The sequence below is a fragment of the Chrysemys picta genome, chromosome 6, assembly GCF_011386835.1.
Source record: "Chrysemys picta bellii isolate R12L10 chromosome 6, ASM1138683v2, whole genome shotgun sequence".
NCBI classification, from domain to species: Eukaryota; Metazoa; Chordata; order Testudines; family Emydidae; genus Chrysemys; species Chrysemys picta.
Genome location: NC_088796.1, coordinates 47,148,014 through 47,171,402, shown reverse-complemented (window position 1 = coordinate 47,171,402; position 23,389 = coordinate 47,148,014). Strand labels below are relative to the sequence as shown.

The following is a 23,389-nucleotide window of genomic DNA, read 5'->3' as shown; positions in this document are numbered from 1 at the left end:
CAATATTTACTCTGCTGGGCTCCTTGAGTTTGGCTCCCTCTACATGGGGTCTGACTAGACCCATGAGCTCTGCTGATCCCTTCAATTTGTGCTTCTTCTCAGTAAATCCTCAGTTCCCTGCATTCCTAGAGATAGCCTCCTTCTTGATACAGGAAAAAAAAAAGTGGTGGTATTCTCTTAAGTGCCACTTGCTCATGGTGCCAAAATGAGCTGTAGCTCACAGCAAATTAGCAATACTGACATTTAAATGATCATTACTGAGTATCTGAGTTAACACCCCTTAGAGATGGATAGGGGCAATACACAAATCTCTCTGCCCTATTGTTTCTCGCTCTTTGCAAACTCAGGTACATATCATTGCATCAGCTGCACTTGATTCACATTATCTTTGCAGCCTTAAAGGCTGGGGAATTACTTTTTCAAAATGAAAGCTGAGATTCTGGAGCACACAATGGCAGCTTGTATCATCATGTACCCCTTCAACTCAATCCTTTTTTTCTTTGAGATAATGTACTGAATTTTAGCCTAAAAGCTTCTGGCTCTGAAATCCCAAATCAATCATCTGTTCTCCAGTTCCTGCTTCTTCCTTAAGCTCCTGGGACTGGAGGATGTCCAAGGGAGTCTTTAGAGAGGTAGACAAAAAAAAACCCAACAACATCCCATTAAGCTAATGACTATTAGCAACTGGCTGCAAATGAACACAAATAATAGCAAAGTTTTCCAGTGAAGTTGTCATGCACAACAGTCTTCTTTATGTCTGCTAAAAAATATTTGCAGCAGCACAATGAGGAACTGTTAGATTACTCTAAGAACAATGGTTCTCTCTGGAGTGCATCCTCAGGTGGGTTGTGAGTGGGAAAGGACAGGAACTTGGCAAATACAGCATCCAATTTGTTGGATGATTTTTTTTGTTTGTTTTTATGTACATTTTTGTGTGTGTGACTCAGTATTAAAATCCTATCAAACATAAAAAGCAGATTTAAAAATCAAAAATGCAACTGGGTGGTATCCACGCTTTAAACAAATATTCAAAACCTCAGCACTGACCTGTTAACTGTTTAGTGAGAAACGTGTGACTCTTGTGACAACCAAACTGTAGGAAGAGAGTTTAGCAATTTTCACTTAGTTCTATGTAAGACAAAAAGGAATGGGTAGGGCCTAATGAGTGATGTACTGTAAATGGGTGAAGCGGATACTCATATTGACCACTGCATATATGACAATGTAGGAACAAAAGGTTTCTTTTCAGGAACAGAAAGGGTCAGAAAGTCCACCGGGGTGTGGAAGAGATAAGGTAAGGAATAAAACAGCCATCCATGATGGATAACAAAAAGTTGATGAATGAGGAAGAAGAGCAAGCCAAGAAGCATCACCCATGTATGTTCATCCTTTTAGTGGTTCCCAATCCGCTTCTGCTCACAGCTGGAAGCCACATGGTCCCAGTTTTCAGTGCCTTCAGCTACACCAGTGATGGCATGTCCTTCCGTGATTCATCAAAACAGCTGCTTTCTATGGGCCCATGCAGCTCACAAAATACTGGATGAATAAAATGTTTTCTGGAGACAGTATTCTCAACTGGGGATGGAGGCAGGGATGGGGGGCAGGAGGAGAAAGAGTTGAGCTGTGAAATGATCTTCCAGAGGAGATTACACTGAAAAATACATGGTTTTGATAAAAGTTTTCCCACTACAACTGGAAATACAGAATGGGTGAACAAAATAATATGCACACAAGTATATACATGTAACTCGCCTGCCTGTCAGAGTTGGCAGCAACAAGGGCCGGGTTCAGTATCTAGGGGTTCTGTTTCAATAACAGAATGCAAAACCGGCTCAAGCCCCCACCCAGTGACCTGGGACAATTACATACCACCCCCCTTGGGCGCCTCTATGAGGCAATACTTCCCCTCTCGCAAGCACCGAGTCTGAGTGTAGCAAAAGCCTTTTAATAAAGGAGGGAAAACAATGCAGCATTATGTTGGGGAAACACCACAAACAGGATTCATAACATAAATCATGAGCAAAAGACCCACCCCCAAGTAAGTTTGGCAGTGTCCTTTTCCCCTCAGGGTCTTAAGTCCAGCAACCCAACAGTCACCCCACCCACAGTTTCTGACCTTGATCAGTGCAGCCCCCAGAGTTCAGAAGTTCCTCTGCAGAGTTTACCTCCCAGCCTGGGTGGAAGTGGGGGGAGATATGCTCCCCCCACTCTCACATGCGCCACTGCTCGGGTTGATTGCCACACCTCTCCATGGGGTTCTGCCACAGTCTTTACTTCCACCTGCGTCTCTACGCCAGCCACCCTGCCATCCGCTCCATTCGCCATGCCACAGCTCTCCACTATCCACTCCTCTCCGCTAGCCGTCCTGCTAGCCCCCCGCTCCACTTAACACAGCTCTCAGCAAGCTCAGCTCTTTAGTGACTTCAGCTCTCAGTGATTTTAGCTGGTAGAAGGGGAGCCTCAGTGCCAGTGCACCGCTAGCCTAAAGTAGGTCTAATGCTTAGACCCAGGTATCAGTGATTTCAGCTCTGTAGTATGTAACAAAACTCCAAATGGAGTCAAAATTAGCTGTTATTGCACACTGGAGAAAGGCGGAATAAAAGTGGTGTTTAGGGCCCTCAGAAGGGGCCCACACTACCAGGCACAAACTCCTGCCCCCTCAATCCACTGGAGTTTGGAACCCATGTCCCTTGCCTAGTGAGTGCTATATAGGTAAGGGCGAGTCCCTCTGTCATAAAATGCCAAGTACAGTTCTACTGTCCTTGATTCACATAACCAGGATAACAACCCTTTATTACTCCTGCCCCAATAACTAGGGATCCCACAGCAGCCAAAGTGACCATTTGGGCAAGCAGTCCATCATGCTGGGCAGGGTGGGTGTGCCCATGCAAACAAGATCAGCCCCGGAAGTCCTTTTCCACAGCTCACCACCAGATGTCAGGGGAGAGCTCATTCTCACTTTGCTTACATCCACATACATATCTCATTATACAGATCAAACAGGAGTGGCAAATAGGGGTTTTGGAAGGAGTTTGGTGAAGGTAGTGTGAGAAGCTTTCTTTCTAGGTACAGTTCTACATTCATTACAGTGATGGCCAGTGATAGAACAGTTACCGTGATCTGCAGCGGATATGCCATGTCTTCTTTCCTGCCTGAAGACAGAAGGGACTTCCTGTGTATAAAGAGCAAGTTTATGGCTGTGATGAAAGAAAAGATTAACGGTTTGAAGAACAAGTACTGACACTGCAGAGCATCAGAGAAGCTGAGGAGTACTTGGGGAACCAGATTCAGGAAGCATCACCATCCCAGATTCAAGAAAGAAAGGAACTGGTGATCAAGGAATCAGTGAGAGTGGAAATCAGAAAGGAGGATTGGCAGTTTGTAACCACCAGAGTCAAGAGGACCAGGCAGCATTCTACACAGCTGGAGGTAGATGAGGAGGAGTAGGCTGTGACCACCAGAGAGAAGAGGACATAGTATACGCATACAGCTGTTATGTTCTCAGCCTAAAAGCTGCAGAACACCTCTGTGGCTATCCAGGTGGTCAAATGGAATGGAGAGCTGAAAAGGACAAAACTGCTCTCAGCCCAACCTGCAAGACCATCAAGTGTGCCCACAAAGAGATCTTCAACCATCCAAAGAAGACAGATGAATCCTTGTCCGAGATTCTATGCTAGTCTGTGCTAGCTCAGCTGGCATGCAGTGTCTTTACTCTACATGCCACTGTAAATGTAGATCAGGGGTCGGCAACCTACGGCATGCGTGCCAAAGGTGGCACGCGAGCCGATTTTTGATGGCACGCGGGGCAGGCTGAGCCGCTCAGCCCGCCACCGCCCTGGGGTTCCCGCTGCTGGCCCCTTGCCAGCTGGGGTCCCACTCAGCACCCGCTGCTGGCCTGGGTGAAGGAACCCCAGACTGGCAGCGGGCGCTGAGTGGGACCGGCGGCGGGACGAGACCCCGGCTGGCAGGAGCCGGCGGCTGAAACCCCAGAGCGGGGCGGGCTGAGCAGCTCAACCTGCCGCCGCTCTGGGGTTCCCGCTGCTGGCCCCTTGCCAGCTGGGGTCCCGCCGCCGGCCCCACTCAGCGCCCGCTGCCGGCCAGGCGTTCCTTCACCCAGGCTGGCAGCGGGCTGAGACCCCAGCTGGCAGGAGCCAGTGGTGGAAAGCCTGCCGCCGCTCTTGGGTTTCAGCTGCCAGCTCCTGCCAGCTGGGGTCACAGCCCGCTGCCAGTCTGGGGTTCCTTTCCCCAGGCCAGCAGCGGGTGCTGTGTAGGACCAGTGGCAGGACCCTGGCTGGCAAGGGGCCAGCAGCAGGTACCCCAGAGTGGCGGCGGGCTGAGCAGCTCCCATAGACATTCATCAGTTGTCAGCAAGAAATTGCATTTTAAAAGTATGCGATAAAACCTCTTTCAACTGGATTACTTCCAACGGGATTATTTTTCTAGAGGAGACTAACTCCTTCTACAGGTGTTATGCCCTGAACAAAAGACTCTGACCTGATTTATGCCGATGTAAATCAGGAGTCACTCCAATGTAGTCACACCAGCTGGAGAATTGGAATTAGGACTAGCGAACACAGAAGAAGGGATGTTTCCCAAAAAAAGAGAGAAATAAAAATAACAACAAAACACAAGACCAGGCACCATCTTGAGGGAGAAGTCAGCACAAATGAGTTCATAAAATGCAAAGCAAATGAGTTATATAAACTAACAGTGTGGTAGGAGAGAGTTTCACTTAGAGAGAACCTATCATAAATCTCAACACTCAGTTTTGCGGTGCCATTTAAGAAAATATTTTTCATATCCTTCTACCTGCTGCTGTACATATCCTACGTACAGCAGCTTTGCAGAATTCTACTCTTCTAGGGCAAGTAGGTTTTTTAAATGTCAGATATATCCTTAGTTATTTTTTGTCAAACTTTATAATAAGGCTAAGTATTACAATGCAGTTACATAGCAATTACAATAAGGTTTTGCTTTTCAGTATGCATTACTACTGATTCATATGATCAGAAGCTGACTAGATGCTTGATTTACTTCGTACCATCCCACTGGTGTTCTTAATACATATTCTGCTGGAAGTCAAGCATGGAAAATACAATGTACTAACACTGTGACTTTTCTCAATGCAGTTTATAATTACATTGTAATTACATTGTGTTTTTTGCTATGTAATTACAGTTAGCTTTTAAGGTTTGATCATTTTATCCATTATCCTGAGAAGAGGTGGGCAACAAGTGTGTTGCTTGGGCTGCTAAGTTTAATGACAGCTCAGTCTTGCCAGGCTGCTGAGATTGCATACAAGACAGAGAATGACAGCTTGGAGTAGGGTATCATAAGGTTCTATTGCCCTGCATTGAGGATGTTTTAGGGACAGACCTTCTAAAAAACGTTAAAATGTATTACCGGCACGTGAAGCCTTAAATTAGAGTGTATACATGAAGACTCGGCACACCACTGCTGAAAGGTTGCCGACCCCTGATGTAGACAAACCCTTTAAGTCAGCTCTTTTCCCTGTAAAGAAGTAAGTACCAACATAGTGAAAAAGTGCTTGAAACTTTGTTCGCTCTTGTAGCTTTGTCAGTAATAATATTTATCGTTTAAGTGCTTATTCTCCAATAGCTACATAATAACTATCAATACATTTAGAAGCCCTGGCAGTGGTTCACACACTTGGCATTTGTTGGACAGGATATATGCTTCAAGCACTATGCTTATTTTTCTAAATCACTTATTATAAATTACCAAAAGTCTCCTTCTTATAAATCTTGAAAAATAAACGTATCTTTATAAAATATTATTAACAACTCACCTGATTTCTCATACATTTCCTGTTCTGCTGCTTGACTGAATTGTGATAGATTAGGTGAATTACTGTTATTGGCACATAAATCTGTATTTTGGCTGGTCTCCTGAAGGTCTTGTCTTATTCTTTTAGTTTGGATTGTTTCTGTTTCAAGTAATTGTAACATTATAGGAGTATTATTCTTTGCAGTTCCTTCTGCTTCACTTTTCTCAATGCAACATCTTCCAGTGCTTTGCTCTCCACTTCTCTCAGCAGTCATTCCCTCATCTGTTTGTTGAACAAAAGGACTTAAAATATCTGTGCCACGACTCTCATGACTTTCAGAAACATTAGCTCTATTAACTGATTGATGAAAATTAATGTCAAAGTGTTTATGTAGCATAGGCGAAGTACTTCTATGATATAATTATCTAAACCTTTGGAAATATTTTTGTATTATGAACATTTTGTTCACCATTCACTATACAATGAAAATTGTAAACACTGAATAAATAAGGATTCAAAAATTGTTCTGTGAAAATGTAGTGTTTTAGTCTGGTTTCTCTTTAAAGAAAAATTCTGTAACAAAGAGTGCTTAAGAATTTCTTCATTTTCATTATTTTAGTCAATATCAATATTATAGGTTTCAGAGTAGCAGCCCTGTTAGTCTGTATCCGCAAAAAGAACAGGAGTACTTGTTAGTCTCTAAGGTGCCACAAGTATTCCTGTTCTTTTTATCAATATTATAGTTATATTTTGAAAGTAACAAAATAACTACCAGGGGCTCGGCTGCAAAAATGGCCAATCAATTAATTTTGCATACCTGGCAATATTTCTGGAATGCAATTCATGCATTTGCCATTTGTGTTTGCTACTGTATATGCTGCACATATTGTGCTGCTCTAAAAGATCTATTACAAACTACAACATGCCTACAGAGAATTCCTAAAATTATTTAAAAAATAAATAAAACTTTTCACCTGATTTTTGGGAAGTTTCCTGCTCTGTTTCTTGGGTCAGCTGAGATGGATGAAGTAAATTCTTGTTCATACAACTAGTGGAATACAAATCTGTATCTAAGCTAATTTCCTGAATGTCCTGTCTCTTTCTTTTCACTTGAAATGTTTCTTTTTCATGTAACTGTAAAGCTGTAGATGTGTTAATATCTGAATTCATTTCATCTTCAATTTTCTCAGTGCAACATCTTCCAGTGCTTCCTTCTGTGCTTAGCATCATCCTCATTCCCTCATCTGTTTGATGAGCAAAAGGTCTTAGCACACTGATGCTAACATTCTCAGGACTTTCAGAATCACTAGCTCTATTAACAGCTGCTGAAAATTCATGCAATGAAAGCGTTTCTGTACTTGTTTGAAGTGTTTGTACAGTACAGTTATCTACATCTTTAGAGACATTTTTATAAATGTTTTGATTCTCATTGTCAATATACTGTTCAGATAGGACTGTATAGCCTGAATCAGTGAGCTTTACAGTTCCCTGTGGTGAAAATGTAGTTAGGCTTTCTGATTCTAGCCAGTTTCCCTGTAAAGAAATACCTTCAAAAAGAGGTAAAGAGTGTTTTAAACTTTGTTCCTCCTCAATAATTCTATCGATATCAAAGTTAATTTGATCTTTGGAGTTTTCAGAATAAAGAAACTGGTCTGATGGTCTATTATTCTCATTGTAAATGATGTTTTCTTCAACAAAGTGGATACTACTTATTCTCTTAGCTGCGTTCAGACTCTTGTCACCCATGCTACCATCTTTATTGTGGTTAAAACAATGGCGTTCATTATCCTGATTCATAGAACATTGCTCTGTAGTCACAAGAGGCACACTGATTTCTTCACACAAAGGAAGTACTGAGTGAGAATCAAGTTCTGTTAACTCAGCATTCTCAGACTGCTCTGTAGATGCTTTCACTACAGGAATTGAGGATTCAGTGCACAGTAAACCAGTTACCTGGTCTGTCACTATTATTGAAGGTTTGTTGTTGCTTCCACAAGTCTTCTCCTTTTCTTCTGAAACTGGAGTATCACTATTATAGAAGTCATGTTCTTTTTGCATTTCTGTCTGTTTGGGTATGCTGGGCTTTCCCCCTACTTCACAAATATTATCTGAACTATAATTATGATGTACAGAGGACCTAGTTATTCTTTTTGAGAAAGAAGTATTAACTGTGAACCCAATGTTGTTATGTCCAATATGAGGGTCATATGTTTTGTGGCTTCTGCTTCTTGTTTTGTCTCTAGATGTATCTGAAGGAGACACAATTGTCCTGTACTCACTGACATTCTCAATAGATACAATCTTTTCTACAGTCCCTGCTGATTTCTTTCTCTGTGTTGGAACCAGTTTTGTATCTTTTGAGTTTTTTTCATTCAACAATCTATGATCCTCAAATACTCTGGAGATGGAACCTTTGGCATTTCTTATTGAATTTTCTTTGCTACTTTGTTCAAAGTTGATAAATCCTTGCTTTGATATATTATTATTACCAACATCTGAATTGTGAACTGTGCTATCTGAATGTACTTCCAACTACAAAAACAAAACATGATTAATTAAATTTTCTGGTAGATTGCTTTGTAATATTTCATTCTAGATTGCTGCTTCAACTGTATAGTCAATGCTACAAGTCACAAAATATGGTAGAACTCAACTGGACTTGTCTTAGAGATTATTTCACATCTGGTGATCTGCTTGGAGCAGAAACACAACAAAAACTAAACTAAATGTTGAAAGCATCAATGACACTATCAAAAATATGTTTTCCAAATAAAGGGTCTATTTTTGTGTTTATGATACTCTGTTTTGTGAATGCTTATCATCAATAACATATAAAACAGTGTTTTAGGATGTAAGTTAAACACAGAAAAAATGAAAACACTTATATTCCAATACAGTATTTCTGAGAATGATAGTCTCTACCAAGGTAAATTACACAGATATTTACCACAACACATAAAATTATAGCAAGTAAGAAAAAAGGTCTTTCCACGCCTCATCATATGCTAAAGATTAGTTATGAAATGTTTAGTATGTACTGTTTCTGAAGAGCATTTCAGAAATGCTCTACCTTTCTATTATACTTTATTGTAGAATAGCAGATGCATGACTGTTCACCACCAAATGACAATGATGGTTCCTTAAAAAAAAAAGTTACCTGGTGCTGGTTTGTGTCATTTATTCTTTGAGCATTTAATGTACTCTCTACGTCCTTTTTAGCTGAAAGGAAAACGAGAGATTGAAAGGATCAATATCAAAAGAAAATTACAATTCTCTGCTTTACAGGCACAGCATCCTATACTCAGAGTCTAGCTCGTCGTGAAACCTAACAGCCATTTGCTAACTGGAAATAACAAAGAAAACATAAGGATAAAAAAAGTTAGACATTAAAATCATGAGCTCAGATCTCCAGTTGCACCAGAAGTCTGCTTGATACATTGAGGAGGAGAAGGAGTAAATGTGGCTTTAAGCGTCCTGATTCCTGAGTAGGTTGACCCTTTAGAGGACATTCTGAAGCCAGTGATAGCTGGTTCACAAGTTGCTCAAGTCATGCCCCTTCTACCCCCAGCATGCTTTGTACACTGGGCAGAGGAAGGAAATGGGATGGTGTAAAAGGCAACTCATCAGCTCTACACCTGCCAGGGATTGCCCCCGAATCAGTTTAGTTGCTGGCTGGTTGTTTAAATTAGCTTTCTGGCCACCCCTTTGTGTTGCCAGAGTGGCATAAGTGGGCTGGAATAGGGGCCAGGATCTGGCTCTAGATATTTATGTAAGTAAATCAGGCACTAAAATCATAGCATATAACCATTGTGATCTTACATTTCAGTATTTATAGCTTTATCAACAGTTAAAAACAGTCCTTCAAGAGCTGGGAGCTTTCTCCTAAGGCATATGTAAAGTTAATCAGGAGAGGAATAAAAGACACACATTCACCTTCTATCGGTTACTAATTAGTCATACAACAGGACAGAAAAATGTAAGGAATGAATTCTTTATACAGAAAAACATGGAGATTGTAAAAATTCTCATGTGTTCAAAAAATTTGAAATTCAAACCACATAACAGTGACTACTGATTGACTATGAAACTGGTTTCAATAAAGTTCAAGTAACTGAAGAATTTTCATGGTGACAACCATGTCTCCGTGGCCCACAAGCATCATGAAACTTTGCACTAAGATATCCTACACTGAAACTCAATACCTGACAGACACAGAATCAGAGGTTACTCACCTTGTGCAGTAACTGGAGTTCTTTGAGATGGGTGTCCCTAGGGGTGCTCCACTTCAGGTGTGGTTGCACTCCATGAGTCTTAGAGCTGAGATTTTCTGTAGTAGCACCTGTTCAGCCCACGCATGTGCTCCAGATATCCTCATGCCCTGTACCAAGGATATATAGAGTTGCATGGGCAAAATGGCCTAAGTTCCTTCTCTACCATGAAGTCCTATAAGACAGAACTCCAAAGCAGAGGGGAAGGAGGGTGTGTAGTAGAGCACCTGTAGGGACATACATCTCAGAGAATTCCAGTTACTGCATGTGACAGAATACACCCCTGTATTCACACCCTACACCCTACTGTAATAATCTTTGTATAAAGTACAAAGCTGCCTTGTAAGGTATCATTTGAAAACTCATAATTTGCTGGTCAGTATTGTCCTAGTAAAATATGTGTGGTAACATTGTATGTGAAATTATAAGATTCCCCTGGATGGTGTTATTAACACATGTTCCAAACCCCACAGCTCTGCTCAACAGATGGCTGGCAAACAGGTCTGTCCTAAACAAAGAAATGTGTGCTTTTAAATTTGCATTTAAGCAGTAAACAGAGTCATCAAGCAGGAAGGAAAGACAAAGGAAGTTCAAAAAGGTGGAAAAAACAGCAGGGAACATCCTTCCACATAGATTCTTTGTCTCCTAGTGTCCAGCTGGAAATGTTTTTCAAGAGGGGGACTGAAACTATAAAAAGGAGGGACTAACATCCCAAGACATCCCTTTCTCTTTCTCCCTGCCCATCACATTCAATACACATGAAGAGAAAAAGGAAGCAGATGTTGGACTCTGGGAGAGGGGTCCTGACCTGAAACTTTTGGCAGTAATCTGGTGAAGCATATGGTAAGAAACTTTGCTTGAATCTAATATAGTTTGTTAGGTTAGACATTAGTAAACATCTTATCTTTATTTTTCTTGTAACCATTTCTGACTTTTATGCCTCATTACTTGTATTCACTTAAAATCTCTCTTTGAAGTTAATAAACTTGTTTTACTGTTTTATCTAACCCAGTGTATTTAAATTGAAGGGTCTGAATAACTATTTGAGATAATAAACTGGCATATTATTCCCTTAAAGGAATAATGGATTTAAAATTTTTGTACTGTCTAAGAGAGATTGGGCAGTACAGAACATGTATTTCTGTGTTCGGTCACCCTGAAGTATAACCAAGGCTGGTGAGAGACAGAATGTAACCCAAGTGTGGCTGGCAGGCTGCAGTTACACACAGACACTCAGGGTGTGACTTGCATGTCAGAAGGCTGTTTGTGAGTGGCCCAAGTGGGAGCTACTTCACTAAGGCACCCAAGGTTGCAGAGCAGGGGTAACACAGCCCCCAACTGGTCTGGACTGTACCCTGGTATGTCACATTGCACAAGCAAAGTAACCTCTCCTTCTTTGAGTAGCATCCCTATGAGTGCTCCACTTCAGGTGACTTTCAAGCAGTATCACCTTAAGGTGGAGGGGGCTTTGGAACTGGATCCAACACTGAAGAAAGGACTGCCATAGCAACAGCTGCATCTGATCTAGTGTCATTTATCAGCATGTAGTGTTTGGAAAAATTGTACACTGAAAATTTCAGTATTTGGAAAAAAAATTCACAGCCATGGAGACACCTTGGGATATTGTTGAATGGGTCATTACTCTTGAAGGGGGCTAAATATTAGCAGTTTGGTGATGAACAAGAATATAACTGGAAACCCACTTTGAAAGTCTTCGAGTGGAAAATGAAGATCCTTTGGATCTGTCTGCAACTGAAGTAAACAGTGTGGGAGAGTTTCTGAATGGTTTAGTTCTGTCCAAATAAAAGGTTAAAGCCCTTCTAATGTCCAAGGTATGGAGGGCAGCTTCCCCTCTAGGGTGGTGAGGCTTGGAAAAGTACACAGGAAGGTGGATAGCTTGATTAATGTGGAAATTGGAGGATATTTTAAATATGAACTTGGGATGCTGGCACAGCAATATCTTTTTATCCTTGAAAAAAACCATGAAGGGAGGACTACCCATTTATCTTCCTAGTTCTCCAATCCTGTGGGTAGAAATGATAGCTACTAAGAATGCTATTTTCTCAGATAAATATAGCAGACAACAGTTAGCTAATGGCTCAAATGGAGGTTTCATAAGACTAAAAAGGACAAAATTCAAACCCCATAGTCTAATTTCCGGGAAAAGATTACCCAATCCCATGCTCTAATAAGAATATAACATTAGGGATCTATTATCGACCACCTGACCAGGACAGTGATAGTGACGATGAAATGCTAAGGAAAATCAGAGAGGCTATCAAAATTAAGAACTCAATAATAGTGGGGGATTTCAATTATCCCCATATTGACTGGGAACATGTCACCTCAGGACGAAATGCTGAGACAACATTTCTCGATACTTTAAATGACTGCTTCTTGGAGCAGCTGGTACAGGAACCCACAAGGGGAGAGACAACTCTCGATTTAGTCCTGAGTGGAGCACAGGAGCTGGTCCAAGAGGTAACTATAACAGGACTGCTTGGAAATAGTGACCATAATATAATAACATTTAACATCCCTATTAAACAGCCCAACACTGTGGCATTTAATTTCAGAAAGGGGAACTATGCAAAAATGAAGGGGTTAGTTAAACAGAAATTAAAAGGTACAGTGATTAAAGTGAAATCCCTGCAAGCTGCATGGATGCTTTTCAAAGACATCATAATAGAGGCCCAACTTAAATGTATACCCCAAATTAAAAAACACAGTAAAAGAACTAAAAAAGAGCCACCATGGCTTAACAACCATGTAAAAGAAGCAGTGAAAGATAAAAAGGCATCTTTTAAAAAGTGGAAGTCAAATCCTAGTGAGGTAAATAGAAAGGAGCATAAACAATGCCAAATTAAGTGTAAAAATGTAATAAGAAAAGCCAAAGAGGAGTTTAAAGAACGGCTAGCCAAAAACTCAAAAGATAATAACAAAATGTTTTTTAAGTACATCAGAAGCAGGAAGCCTGCTAAACAACCAGTGGGGCCCCTGGACGATGAAGATACAAAAAGAGCGCTTAAAGATGATAAAGTAATTGCAGAGAAACTAAATGGATTCTTTGCTTCAGTCTTCACGGCTGAGGATGTTAGGGAGATTCCCACACCTGAGCCAGCTTTTGTAGGTGACAAATCTGAGGAATTATCACAGATTGAGGTGTTCACTAGTGGAGATTTTGGAATTAATTGATAAACTTAACAGTAACAAGTCACCGGGACCAGAGGGCATTCACCCAAGAGTTCTGAAAGAACTCAAATGTGAATCTGCTCAACTCCGGAGTATGTTGCCTGCCTGAGGGAGCAGTCACTGAAGATGATCCTTTTCGTTCCTTAGAGATAGTAGTTTCCTGTGGTCTGAGGTGGTGCACATTGATAGCTCAAGTAGATGTAGCTTCAGCCATGAGGTCCTGTGATGGGGCAGATCCCACCCTCCAATGTTACAGCTGCTAAGGGCATATAGGGAGCACAACATACCAGGTCTGGTTTCAAAAACTGCTTCTTTATTAACTTACAAAACGGCCACCCTGGAAGGCCACCAAGGCAAAACTCCCAACCCTGGAATACATGTTTAGGAACTATCTAAAATAATGGAAACAGCTTCAGAGCCTTGGCTGCCCAGGCCCTCTCAGATAGGAGAAGGGCTGTACTTTCTTCTTTTTCTCTTGGGCTTCCTGAAGGCCTGGGACTCCATTTTTTGCGGGATGCAGAAGCACACTGACTCTTCAGTTTGGACTACTTTGACTTCCCCTGTGAGGGGGCAGACATCCTCAACAGCTATGAGAAAGGAGCAGTGCCCACCTCCTCCCCAACAGGGGACTACAAATATATAGTCCAGGGGTTGGCAACCTTTCAGAAGTGGGGTGCCGAGTCTTCATTTATTCACTCTAATTTTAAGGTTTCATGTGCCAGTAATACATTTTAATGTTTTTAGAAGGTCTCTTTCTATAAGTCTACAATATATAACTAAACTATTGTTGTATGTAAAGTAAATAAAGTTTTTAAAATGTTAAAGAAGCTTCATTTAAAATTAAATTAAAATGCAGAGCTCCCCCAGACTGGTGGCCAGGACCCGGACAGTGTGAGTGCCACTGAACATCAGCTAGGGTGCCGCCTTCGGCACGCGTGCCATAAGTTGCCTACCCCTGATATAGTCTATTACAGTCCCTCAACTTACAAGTCCTTGAGGAGAAGAATTTGCACACCGCACACTTTCTGGGGATGTGACTTTCTCCCAAACAGAATAGGCATCGACTATGCCCATCGACTTGGGGATGAGTCAGTTGCAGGTCAGACAGCGTTTAAACCTGGAGGATTTAGAATCTGTCAGAGTAGTGGGTGCAAGGTACCGAGACCCACAGTAGGAGGGAGGGATGTCTTTTCTTCTTTTAGACAACTTTGTCCAACTAAAAACTAAATAACTAGAGCTCTAAAGGGACTGCCATCCACACGACCAGGAGGGCATGGAGGCTATGTGCCATAGCATGGCTCGACCTGGCTAATGCTTTTGGATCAATGCTCCACCAGCACATTTTTGACACGCTACTAGAGTTCGGGATGTCTGAAAACTTTCTCCAACTGGTCTGGGAACTGTATGAAGGCTGCACCACCACCATCTGCTCCATGGAAGGAGAGACGCCCAAAATTCCTATCCGTAACAGCATGAAGCAAGGCTGCCCACTGAGCCTTATTGTTTTCAACTTAGCCATGGAGCCGCTCATTCAAGTGATCTCCAGCAGTCTAGGTGGTTTCGATCTATATGGCAACAGAGTGAATATCCTGGCCTACGCAGACAATCTGGTCCTGATCGCAGACAACCCTGAGACGCTCCAACAAATGCTTGACATCACCAGCCAGGCTGCCAACTGGATGGGACTCTGCTTCAATACCAGGAAGTGTGCATCCCTGCATATCGAAGGGACTTGGCAGTAGAAGGGACTTGGTCCAGATGCCGCCGTTTTAGATCCAGGGTGAACCCATGATCTTCCTCGAGGACGGGCAAACATACCAACATCTCAGCACACCAACGGGTTTCCACGTCCAGCAGACATCCGAGGATACAATCACGGAGATCCTACGAGATGTGGCCAGGATCAACTCCTCCCTACTGGCACCGTGGCAGAAGTTCATCTTGAACACCTTCCTAATCCCCCGTATTTCATTTGTCCTGAGGGGATCTGCCATGGCAAAGGTACCTCTTAACAAGGCAGACAACACCATCCAGCAGCTGGTGAAGAAGTGGATGTTTCTTCCCCAGAGGGCCAGCAATGAACTGGTGTACATCTTGCACAGGCAGGGCGGTGCCAGCCAGGGCCGGCTTTAGGTTGATTCAGCCGATTTGGCTGAATCGGGCCCCATGCCTAAAAGGGCCCCGCAGCTGTCCACCCCTCCCCCAGCTCACTTCCCCCTTCTCCCCTCCCCGAATGCTACACCCCCTGTTCCTCCCCCTCCCCTGCTTCCCGCAAATCAGATGTTCGCGGGAAGTCTGAAAACAAGCAGGGGCAGGCGGGCAGCAGCAGGTAAGCTGGGGCGGAGGGGAACGCGAGGAGGAGGGCTCCGGGGAGGCGCGGCGCGGCCCAGTCCGGTCCTGGCCGAGCGGCTCCCTCTGGCCCCAGCCCGGCCAAGCAGCTCCGGCCCCGGCGGCTCCAGCCCGGCCCGGCTCGGGCCCCGGGGCACCGGCCCCAGTTCCAGCCCGAGCGCGCCGGCCGAGCACCCCCGGCCCCGGCAGCTCCGGCCCTGGCCCCAGTGGTTCCAGCCCAGCTCAGGCCCTAGGGTGCCAGCCCCGGTTCTGGCCGAGCGCGCCAGCCCCGGCCCCAGCAGCTCCGACCCGGCTCGGGCCCCCGGCCAAGCAGTGCCGGCCGAGCACCCCTGGCCCCAGCGGCTCCAGCCTGGCTCGGGTCCCGGGGCACCGGCCCCGGTTCCGGCCGAGCACACCGGCCCCAGCGGCTCCGGCCCGGCCCCAAGCCCCGCAACCCCGGCCAGAGCTCCGACCGGAGTGCAGCACGATTCCTGGGGGCGGGGCTTGCCGGTGGCAAGCACCGTCCCCAGGAATCGTGCCCCGCTCTTGCTAAAGCCAGCCCTGGAGCCAGCGTCTCTCGAATGGGTGATCTGTGCGACGTTGCTGTGATCACTCACACCTTCTGCCTTCTGGGGTGCTCGGACGCCACAGCGAGGAACATCGCAGAGAGTGCTCTGCAGGATGCTGTCAAGAAGCGAATCGCCAGGACCCCCTCCAACCAAGATGTTACCACCTACCTGAGTGGCCCACTGGAAGGTGAATTTGGAAGAGATAGGGGAGACGTTGCTTTGCTCTGGACTCGTGCCCGCAATGCTATGCAATGACTGGAGAAGCGTATTGGCTGCCACTGGACATGGTGCGAGGAATACCAGGAGATGGTGCCAGAGGTGAAAAACACAAAGAGCACCATCATCACTCCGAGAGCCAGAACCAAGCTGGAGAGGACCCTGAAGGATGCCATCCACTGGCTCAACTGCGTCCCGCTGAATGGAGCCATCCGCCACGGGAATCGGGACAAGCGATGCAGGAAGTGTGGCTATGGCAACAAGACACTACCCCACGTCCTGTGTAGCTGCAAGCCCCATTCCAGAGCCTGTCAGATGTGACACAACGTCATCCAAGATTGCCTGGTCAGAGCTCAAGACAGCCTGGTCAGTGCTGGAGGAACCAACTAGGGCCATGCTCCTCTTGACCTGCTGCTTACAAGCAGGGAAGGATTGGTAGGGGAAGTAGAAGTGGGTGGCAACCTAGGCAGCCATGAGACGGTTGAGTTCATGATCCTGACAAAAGGAAGAAAGGAGAGTAGCAAAATATGGACCTGGACTTCAGAAAATCAGACTTTGACTCCCTTAGGGAACTGATGGGCAGGATCCCCTGGGAAGCTAATATGAGGGGGCAGGGAATCCAGGAGTATAAAATACAGGAATACCTGGCTGTATTTTAAAGAAGGCTTATTGAGGGCGCAGGAACAAACCATTCCGAAGTGCAGAAAGAACAGCAAATATGGCAGGCGACCAGCTTGGCTTAACAATGAAATCTTCGGTGAGCTTAAACTCAGAAAAGAAGCTTACAAGAAGTGGAAATTTGGACAGATGACTAGGGAGGACTATAAAAATACTGTTCGAGCATACAAGGGTGTAATCAGGAAGGCCAAGGCACAATTGGAGTTGCAGCTAGCAAGGGATGTGAAGGGTAACAAGAAGGGTTTCTACAGTGTGTTAGCAACAAGAAGGTCATGGAAAGTGTGGGCCCCTTACTGAATGGCAGAGGCAACATAGTGACAGATGATATGGAAAAAGCTGAAGTACTCAATGCTTTTTTTGCCTTGGTTTTCACAGCCAAGGTCAGCTCCCAGACTGCTGCACTGGGCAACACAGTATTGGAGTAGGTGAGCAGCCCTCAGTGGTGTAAGAACAGGTTAAGGACTATTTAGAAAAGCTGGACGTGCACAAGTCCATGGGTCCAGATCTAATGCATCCAAGGGTGCTGAGGGAGTTGACTGATGTGATTGCAGAGCCATTGGCCATTATCTTTGAAAATTCGTAGCGATCGGGGAAGGTCCCGGACGATTGGAAAAAGGAAAATATAGTGTCCATATTTAAAAAAGGGAAGAAAGAGAACCTGGGGAACTACAGCCTCACCTCAGTCCCTGGCAAAATCATGGAGCAGGTCCTCAAGGAATCCATTCTGAAGCACTTGGAGGAGAGGAAGGTGATCAGGAACAGTCAACATGAATTCACCAAGGGCAAGTCATGCCTGACCAAGCTGATCGCCTTCTATGATGAGATAACTGGCTCTGTGGATATGGGGAAAGTGGTGGATGTGATATATCTTGACTTTAGCAAAGCTTTGGATAGGGTCTTCCACAGAATTCTTGCCAGCAAGTTAAAAAAGTATGGATTGGATGAATGGACTATAAAGTGGATAGAAAGCTGGCTAGATTGTCAGGCTTAACGGGTAGTGATCAATGGCTCGATGTCTAGTTGGCAACCGGTATCAAGCGGAGTGCCCCAGGGGTCGGTCCTGGGGCTGGTTTTGTTCAACATCTTTATTAATGATCTGGATGATGGGATTAATTGCACCCTCAGCAAGTTCGCAGATGACACTAAGATAGGGGGAGAGGTAGATATGCTGGAGGGTAAGGATAGAGTCCAGAGTGACCTAGACAAATTGGAGGATTGGGCCAAAAGAAATCTAATGAGGTTCAACAAAGACAAGTGCAGAGTCCTGCACTTAGGAAGGAAGAATCCCATGCACTGCTACAGGCTGGGGACCGACTGGCTAAGCAGCAGTTCTACAAAAAAGGAACTGGGGATTACAGTGGATGAGAAGCTGGATATGAGTCAGCAGTGTGCCGTTGTTGCCAAGAAGGCCAACAGCATACTGGGCTGTATTAGTAGGAGCACTGCCAGCAGATCAAGGAAAGTGATTATTCCCCTCCATTTGACACTGGGTGAGGCCACACCTGGAGTATTTCGTCCAGTTTTGGTCCCCCCATTACAGAAGGGATGTGGACAAATTGGAGAGAGTCCAGCGGAGGGCAATGAAAATGATTAGGGGGCTGGGGCACATAACTTATGAGGAGAGGCTGAGGGAACTTGGCTTATTTAATATGCAGAAGAGAAGAAAGAGTGGGGACTTGATAGCAGCCTTCAACTACCTGAAGATGATGGAGCTAGGCTGCTCTCAGTGGTGGTAGATGATAGAAGAAGAAGCAATGGTCTCAAGTTGCAATGGGGGAGGTCTAGGTTGGATATTAGGAAACACTATTTCACTAGGAGTGTGGTGAAGCACTGGAATGGGTTACCTAGGGAGGTGGTGGAATCTCCATCCTTAGAGGTTTTTAAGGCCCAGCTTGACAAAACCTTGGCTGGGATGATTTAGTTGATGTTGGTCCTGCTTTGAGCAGGGGATTGGACTAGATGACCTCCTGAGGTCTCTTCCAACCCTAATATTCTATGATTCTACCTGTGGGCAAGGTAGCCGCGAACTCCGCCATCCCTGGAATCGACAGCCAAATGCGACCAGACATTGTCATCACCAACGAGGACAGGAAGAAAATCATCATGGTGGACGTCACAGTGCCCTTCGAAAACAGGATCCCGGCTTTCCACGACGCCCGATCTCAAAAGCTGGAGAAATACACCCCTCTGGCCAACACCCTGAGAGCTAGGGGCTATGAGGTCCAAATTCACACGCTGATCGTCGGAGCCCTGGGCGAATGGGACCCTGGTAACAAGTGAGTGCTGAGAGAATGTGGAGTTGGTTAACACTATGCTCGGCTGATGCAGCAACTTATGGTGTCGGACACCGTCTGGTGGTTGAGGGACATCTACATAGAACACATCACCGGACATCGACAATACCAGGAGGGATGAACTGGAGTGCCGATGAGAAGCGCAGTCGGAAAAGTAACTCAAATACTTTCCTGATGAACTGTTTTTTTCTCTAAATGGGCAACCTATCCTAAATTCTCAATTACGAGGGACAATCTTCATTCATTGATATATTTTGCTTTCTGCCACCAACTCTCTGTATAACTTTTTTCATGAGTACTGTATCCGAATGAATGGGTGCTAGATATCTAAACTGTGTTATTAAATTCATTCACCTAAATTGGGGTTATTGCTGATTATTCCCTAGATGTATCTTATGACTTTAAAAACAAACATTGTATTTGTGGATAATCTAAACACTATATCCAGATGTACAGACACTCTTTTCTCAACCTATGCATTTTATAATTTTTTTAACATTAGCTTTAATAAAATTTTTAGTCATATACTATTCAAATATACACAAACGATACACAACTAAGACATGCTCAGAGTTTATCACCTTCTCATTTTATTTCATCTCATGCATGCATGTTAATGAAGACAACCAACAAGAGGACTCTGCTCCAAGTCCGCTAGTACAGCGGTTCTTAACCAGGGATACCCAGAGGTCTTCCAGGGGGTACATCAACTCATCTAGATATTTGCCTAATTTTACAACAGGCGACATAAAATGCACTAGCAACGTCAGTACAAACTAAAATTTCATACAATGACTTGTTTATACTGATCTATATACTACACACTGAAATGTAAGTACAATATTTATATTCCAACTGATTTATTTTATAATTATATGGTAAAAATGAGAAAGTAAGCAATTTTTCCGTAATAATGTGGTGTGACACTTTTGTATTTTTATGTCTGATTTTGCAAGCAAGTAGTTTTTAATTGAGATGAAACTTGGGGGTACACAAGACAAATCACACTCCTAAAAGGGGTGCAGTAGTCTGGAAAGGTTGAGAACCACTGTGCTAGTATATCAAGTGAGCGAAGTCCATAGAAGTGTTGGCTATAAGTAAGGGAATGTGACAATGGGATTTCTGTTGTTCTCTATCTAATAGTAATGAATATGCCAGAATAGCTCATTCCTACCTGATGTTGAACCTCTTCTAGATTTAGTTATATAACTTTCAAGCAGTTTCTTCATACGCTGGTCCGTAGCTTCATCAAAGGCACACTTCCCCGTCTCATTTTTGAATAACGGATCAGCTCCATACCAAAGCAGTAACTCTGCCACCTAGAGGTAAAACTTTTCAGATACTTTTTCTTCTAATATTTTATTTTCCACTCCTCTCTCCTCATATATGCTTCTCTGTGGTGTACACAGAAATACCTGCCGCTAGTGTTAAAATACCACTAGAGGTTTAAAATTCCCAGTAATGGGATTTACCAAGACCAGTTATTGCGCCCCCAAAATTCCTCTAAATACAAGTTTGTTCCAAAGCCTTCCATTTATTTTTTTCATTTTTGAAAGTTTGCTTCAGTGAATAACCAGCTGACTTTCTAAAATCAAGGTCCAATAATAGTGTTTTGTTAACATGGTGATTTCTTAAATTATTTTTAAAAGGTTAATGTCGTGAATAAGGCCATAGAAATTCTGTCCAATTTTACTCATTATCCAATAAGCGTGTGTAGAACAATTATTTTTAAGTATTAGAAAATTTACTCATAGACTCATAGACTTTAAGGTCAGAAGGGACCAGTATGATCATCTAGTCTGACCTCCCGCATGATGCAGGCCACAAAAGCCCCACCCCCTTTCCCTTGACTCAGTTGTTGAAGTCCCCAAATCCTGTGATTTAAAGACTTCAAGTCGCAGAGAATCCTCCAGCTAGCGACCCCCGCCCCATGCTGTGGAGGAAGGCGAAAAACCTCCAGGGCCTCTGCCAATCTACCCTGGAGGAAAATTCCTTCCCGACCCCAATTATGGCGATCAGTAGAACCCCGAGCATGCAGGCAAGATTCTCCAGCCAGACCCTCATTGACCATTGATACTATTTACCAGCGATGGCACGCTGTTGATTAATTGACTAAAATCACGTTATCTCATCAAACCATTCCCTCCATAAACTTATCAAGCTTAATCTTAAAGCCAGAGAGGTCTTTCGCCCCCACTGTTTCCCTCAGAAGGCTGTTCCAAAATTTCACCCCTTTGTAACTTAATGATTTCCTTTCTGGGACTTACTCCTCCCTCCCTCACTTCAGCACTATTGGGGTTTTGTTTCTCTCTCTCTCTGCATATCCAAGAGGCAGTTTAGTTCTTGGACTAGGTCACACCCTCTTCTAGTCACTAGGAGAGCACTTCCTAAATTCACAGTTTGCAGGTAATTCTGTCACTGACCCAGTTCGTTCTCTGCCTCCCCTATGCACCTAATGGTGAAGGAGAATTAAGTTAAAGGAGCACTCAATCCGCAGTGAAACCTTCTCTAAAGCAAAAAGAACGGGAGTACTTGTGGCACCTTAGAGACTAACAAATTTATTAGAGCATAAGCTTTTGTGGACTACAGCCCACTTCTTCGGATGCATATAGAGTGGAATAAATATTGAGGAGATATATATACACACATACAGAGAGCATAAACAGGTGGGAGTTGTCTTACCAACTCTGAGAGGCCAATTAAGTAAGAGAAAAAAAACTTTTGAAGTGATAATCAAGATAGCCCAGTACAGACAGTTTGATAAGAAGTGTGAGAATACTTACAAGGGGAGATAGATTCAATGTTTGTAATGGCTCAGCCATTCCCAGTCCTTATTCAATCCTGAGTTGATTGTGTCTAGTTTGCATATCAATTCCAGCTCAGCAGTCTCTCGTTGGAGTCTGTTTTTGAAGTTTTTCTGTTGTAATATAGCCACCCGCAGGTCTGTCATTGAATGACCAGACAGGTTAAAGTGTTCTCCCACTGGTTTTTGAGTATTATGATTCCTGATGTCAGATTTGTGTCCATTAATTCTTTTGCGTAGAGACTGTCCGTTTGGCCAATGTACATGGCAGAGGGGCATTGCTGGCACATGATGGCATATATCACATTGGTAGATGTGCAGGTGAACGAGCCCCTGATGGTATGGCTGATGTGATTAGGTCCTGTGACAATGTCACTTGAATAGATATGTGGACAGAGTTGGCATCGGGCTTTGTTACAAGGATAGGTTCCTGGGTCAGTGGTTTTGTTCAGTAATGTGTGGTTGCTGGTGAGTATTTGCTTTAGGTTGGGGGGTTGTCTGTAAGCGAGGACAGGTCTGTCTCCCAAGATCTGTGAGAGTAAAGGATCATCTTTCAGGATAGGTTGTAGATCTCTGATGATGCGCTGGAGAGGTTTTAGTTGGGGGCTGAAGGTGACAGCTAGTGGTGTTCTGTTATTTTCTTTGTTGGGCCTGTCTTGTAGGAGGTGACTTCTGGGTACTCATCTGGCTCTGTCAATCTGTTTTTTCACTTCAGCAGGTGGGTATTGTAGTTTTAAGAATGCTTGATAGAGCTCTTGTAGGTGCTTGTCTCTATCTGAGGGATTGGAGCAAATGCGGTTATATCTTAGAGCTTGGCTGTAGACAATGGATCATGTGGTGTGTCCTGGATGGAAGCTAGAGGCATGTAGGTAAGTGTAGCGGTCAGTAGGTTTCCGTTATAGGGTGGTATTTATGTGACCATCGCTTATTAGCACAGTAGTGTCCAGGAAATGGACCGCTTGTGTGGATTGATCTAGGCTGAGGTTGATGGTGGGATGGAAATTATTGAAATCATGGTGAAATTCCTCAAGGGTTTCTTTTCAATGGGTCCAGATGATGAAGATGTCATCAATGTAGCGCAAGTAGGGGCGTTAGGGGACGAGAGCTAAGGAAGCGTTGTTCTAAGTCAGCCATAAAAATGTTGGCATATTGTGGGGCCATGCGGGTATCCATAGCAGTGCCGCTGACTTGAAGGTATATATTGTCCCCTAATGTGAAATAGTTGTGGGTGAGGACAAAGTCACAAAGTTCAG

General features: G+C 43.9%; 1 protein-coding gene across 8 annotated transcripts in view; it reads right to left on the bottom strand.

Annotated features, from left to right (window-relative positions):
• Positions 1–23,389, bottom strand: part of ANKRD31 (ankyrin repeat domain 31) — a 133,516-nt gene that overhangs the window by 44,840 nt on the left and 65,287 nt on the right. For all 8 annotated transcript variants that reach the window (XR_010588790.1, XM_065550081.1, XM_065550083.1 and 5 more), the window contains 4 exons: positions 20,508–20,652; positions 8,946–9,007; positions 6,763–8,320; positions 5,810–6,070 (listed from right to left, as the gene is read on the bottom strand). Coding sequence is in view for 7 of the 8 variants with exons in the window: in XM_065550081.1 (XP_065406153.1) it covers positions 5,810–6,070; positions 6,763–8,320; positions 8,946–9,007; positions 20,508–20,652 (2,026 nt within the window). In the remaining variant the exon portion in view is untranslated. The remainder of the gene's footprint in view (positions 1–5,809; positions 6,071–6,762; positions 8,321–8,945; positions 9,008–20,507; positions 20,653–23,389) is intronic.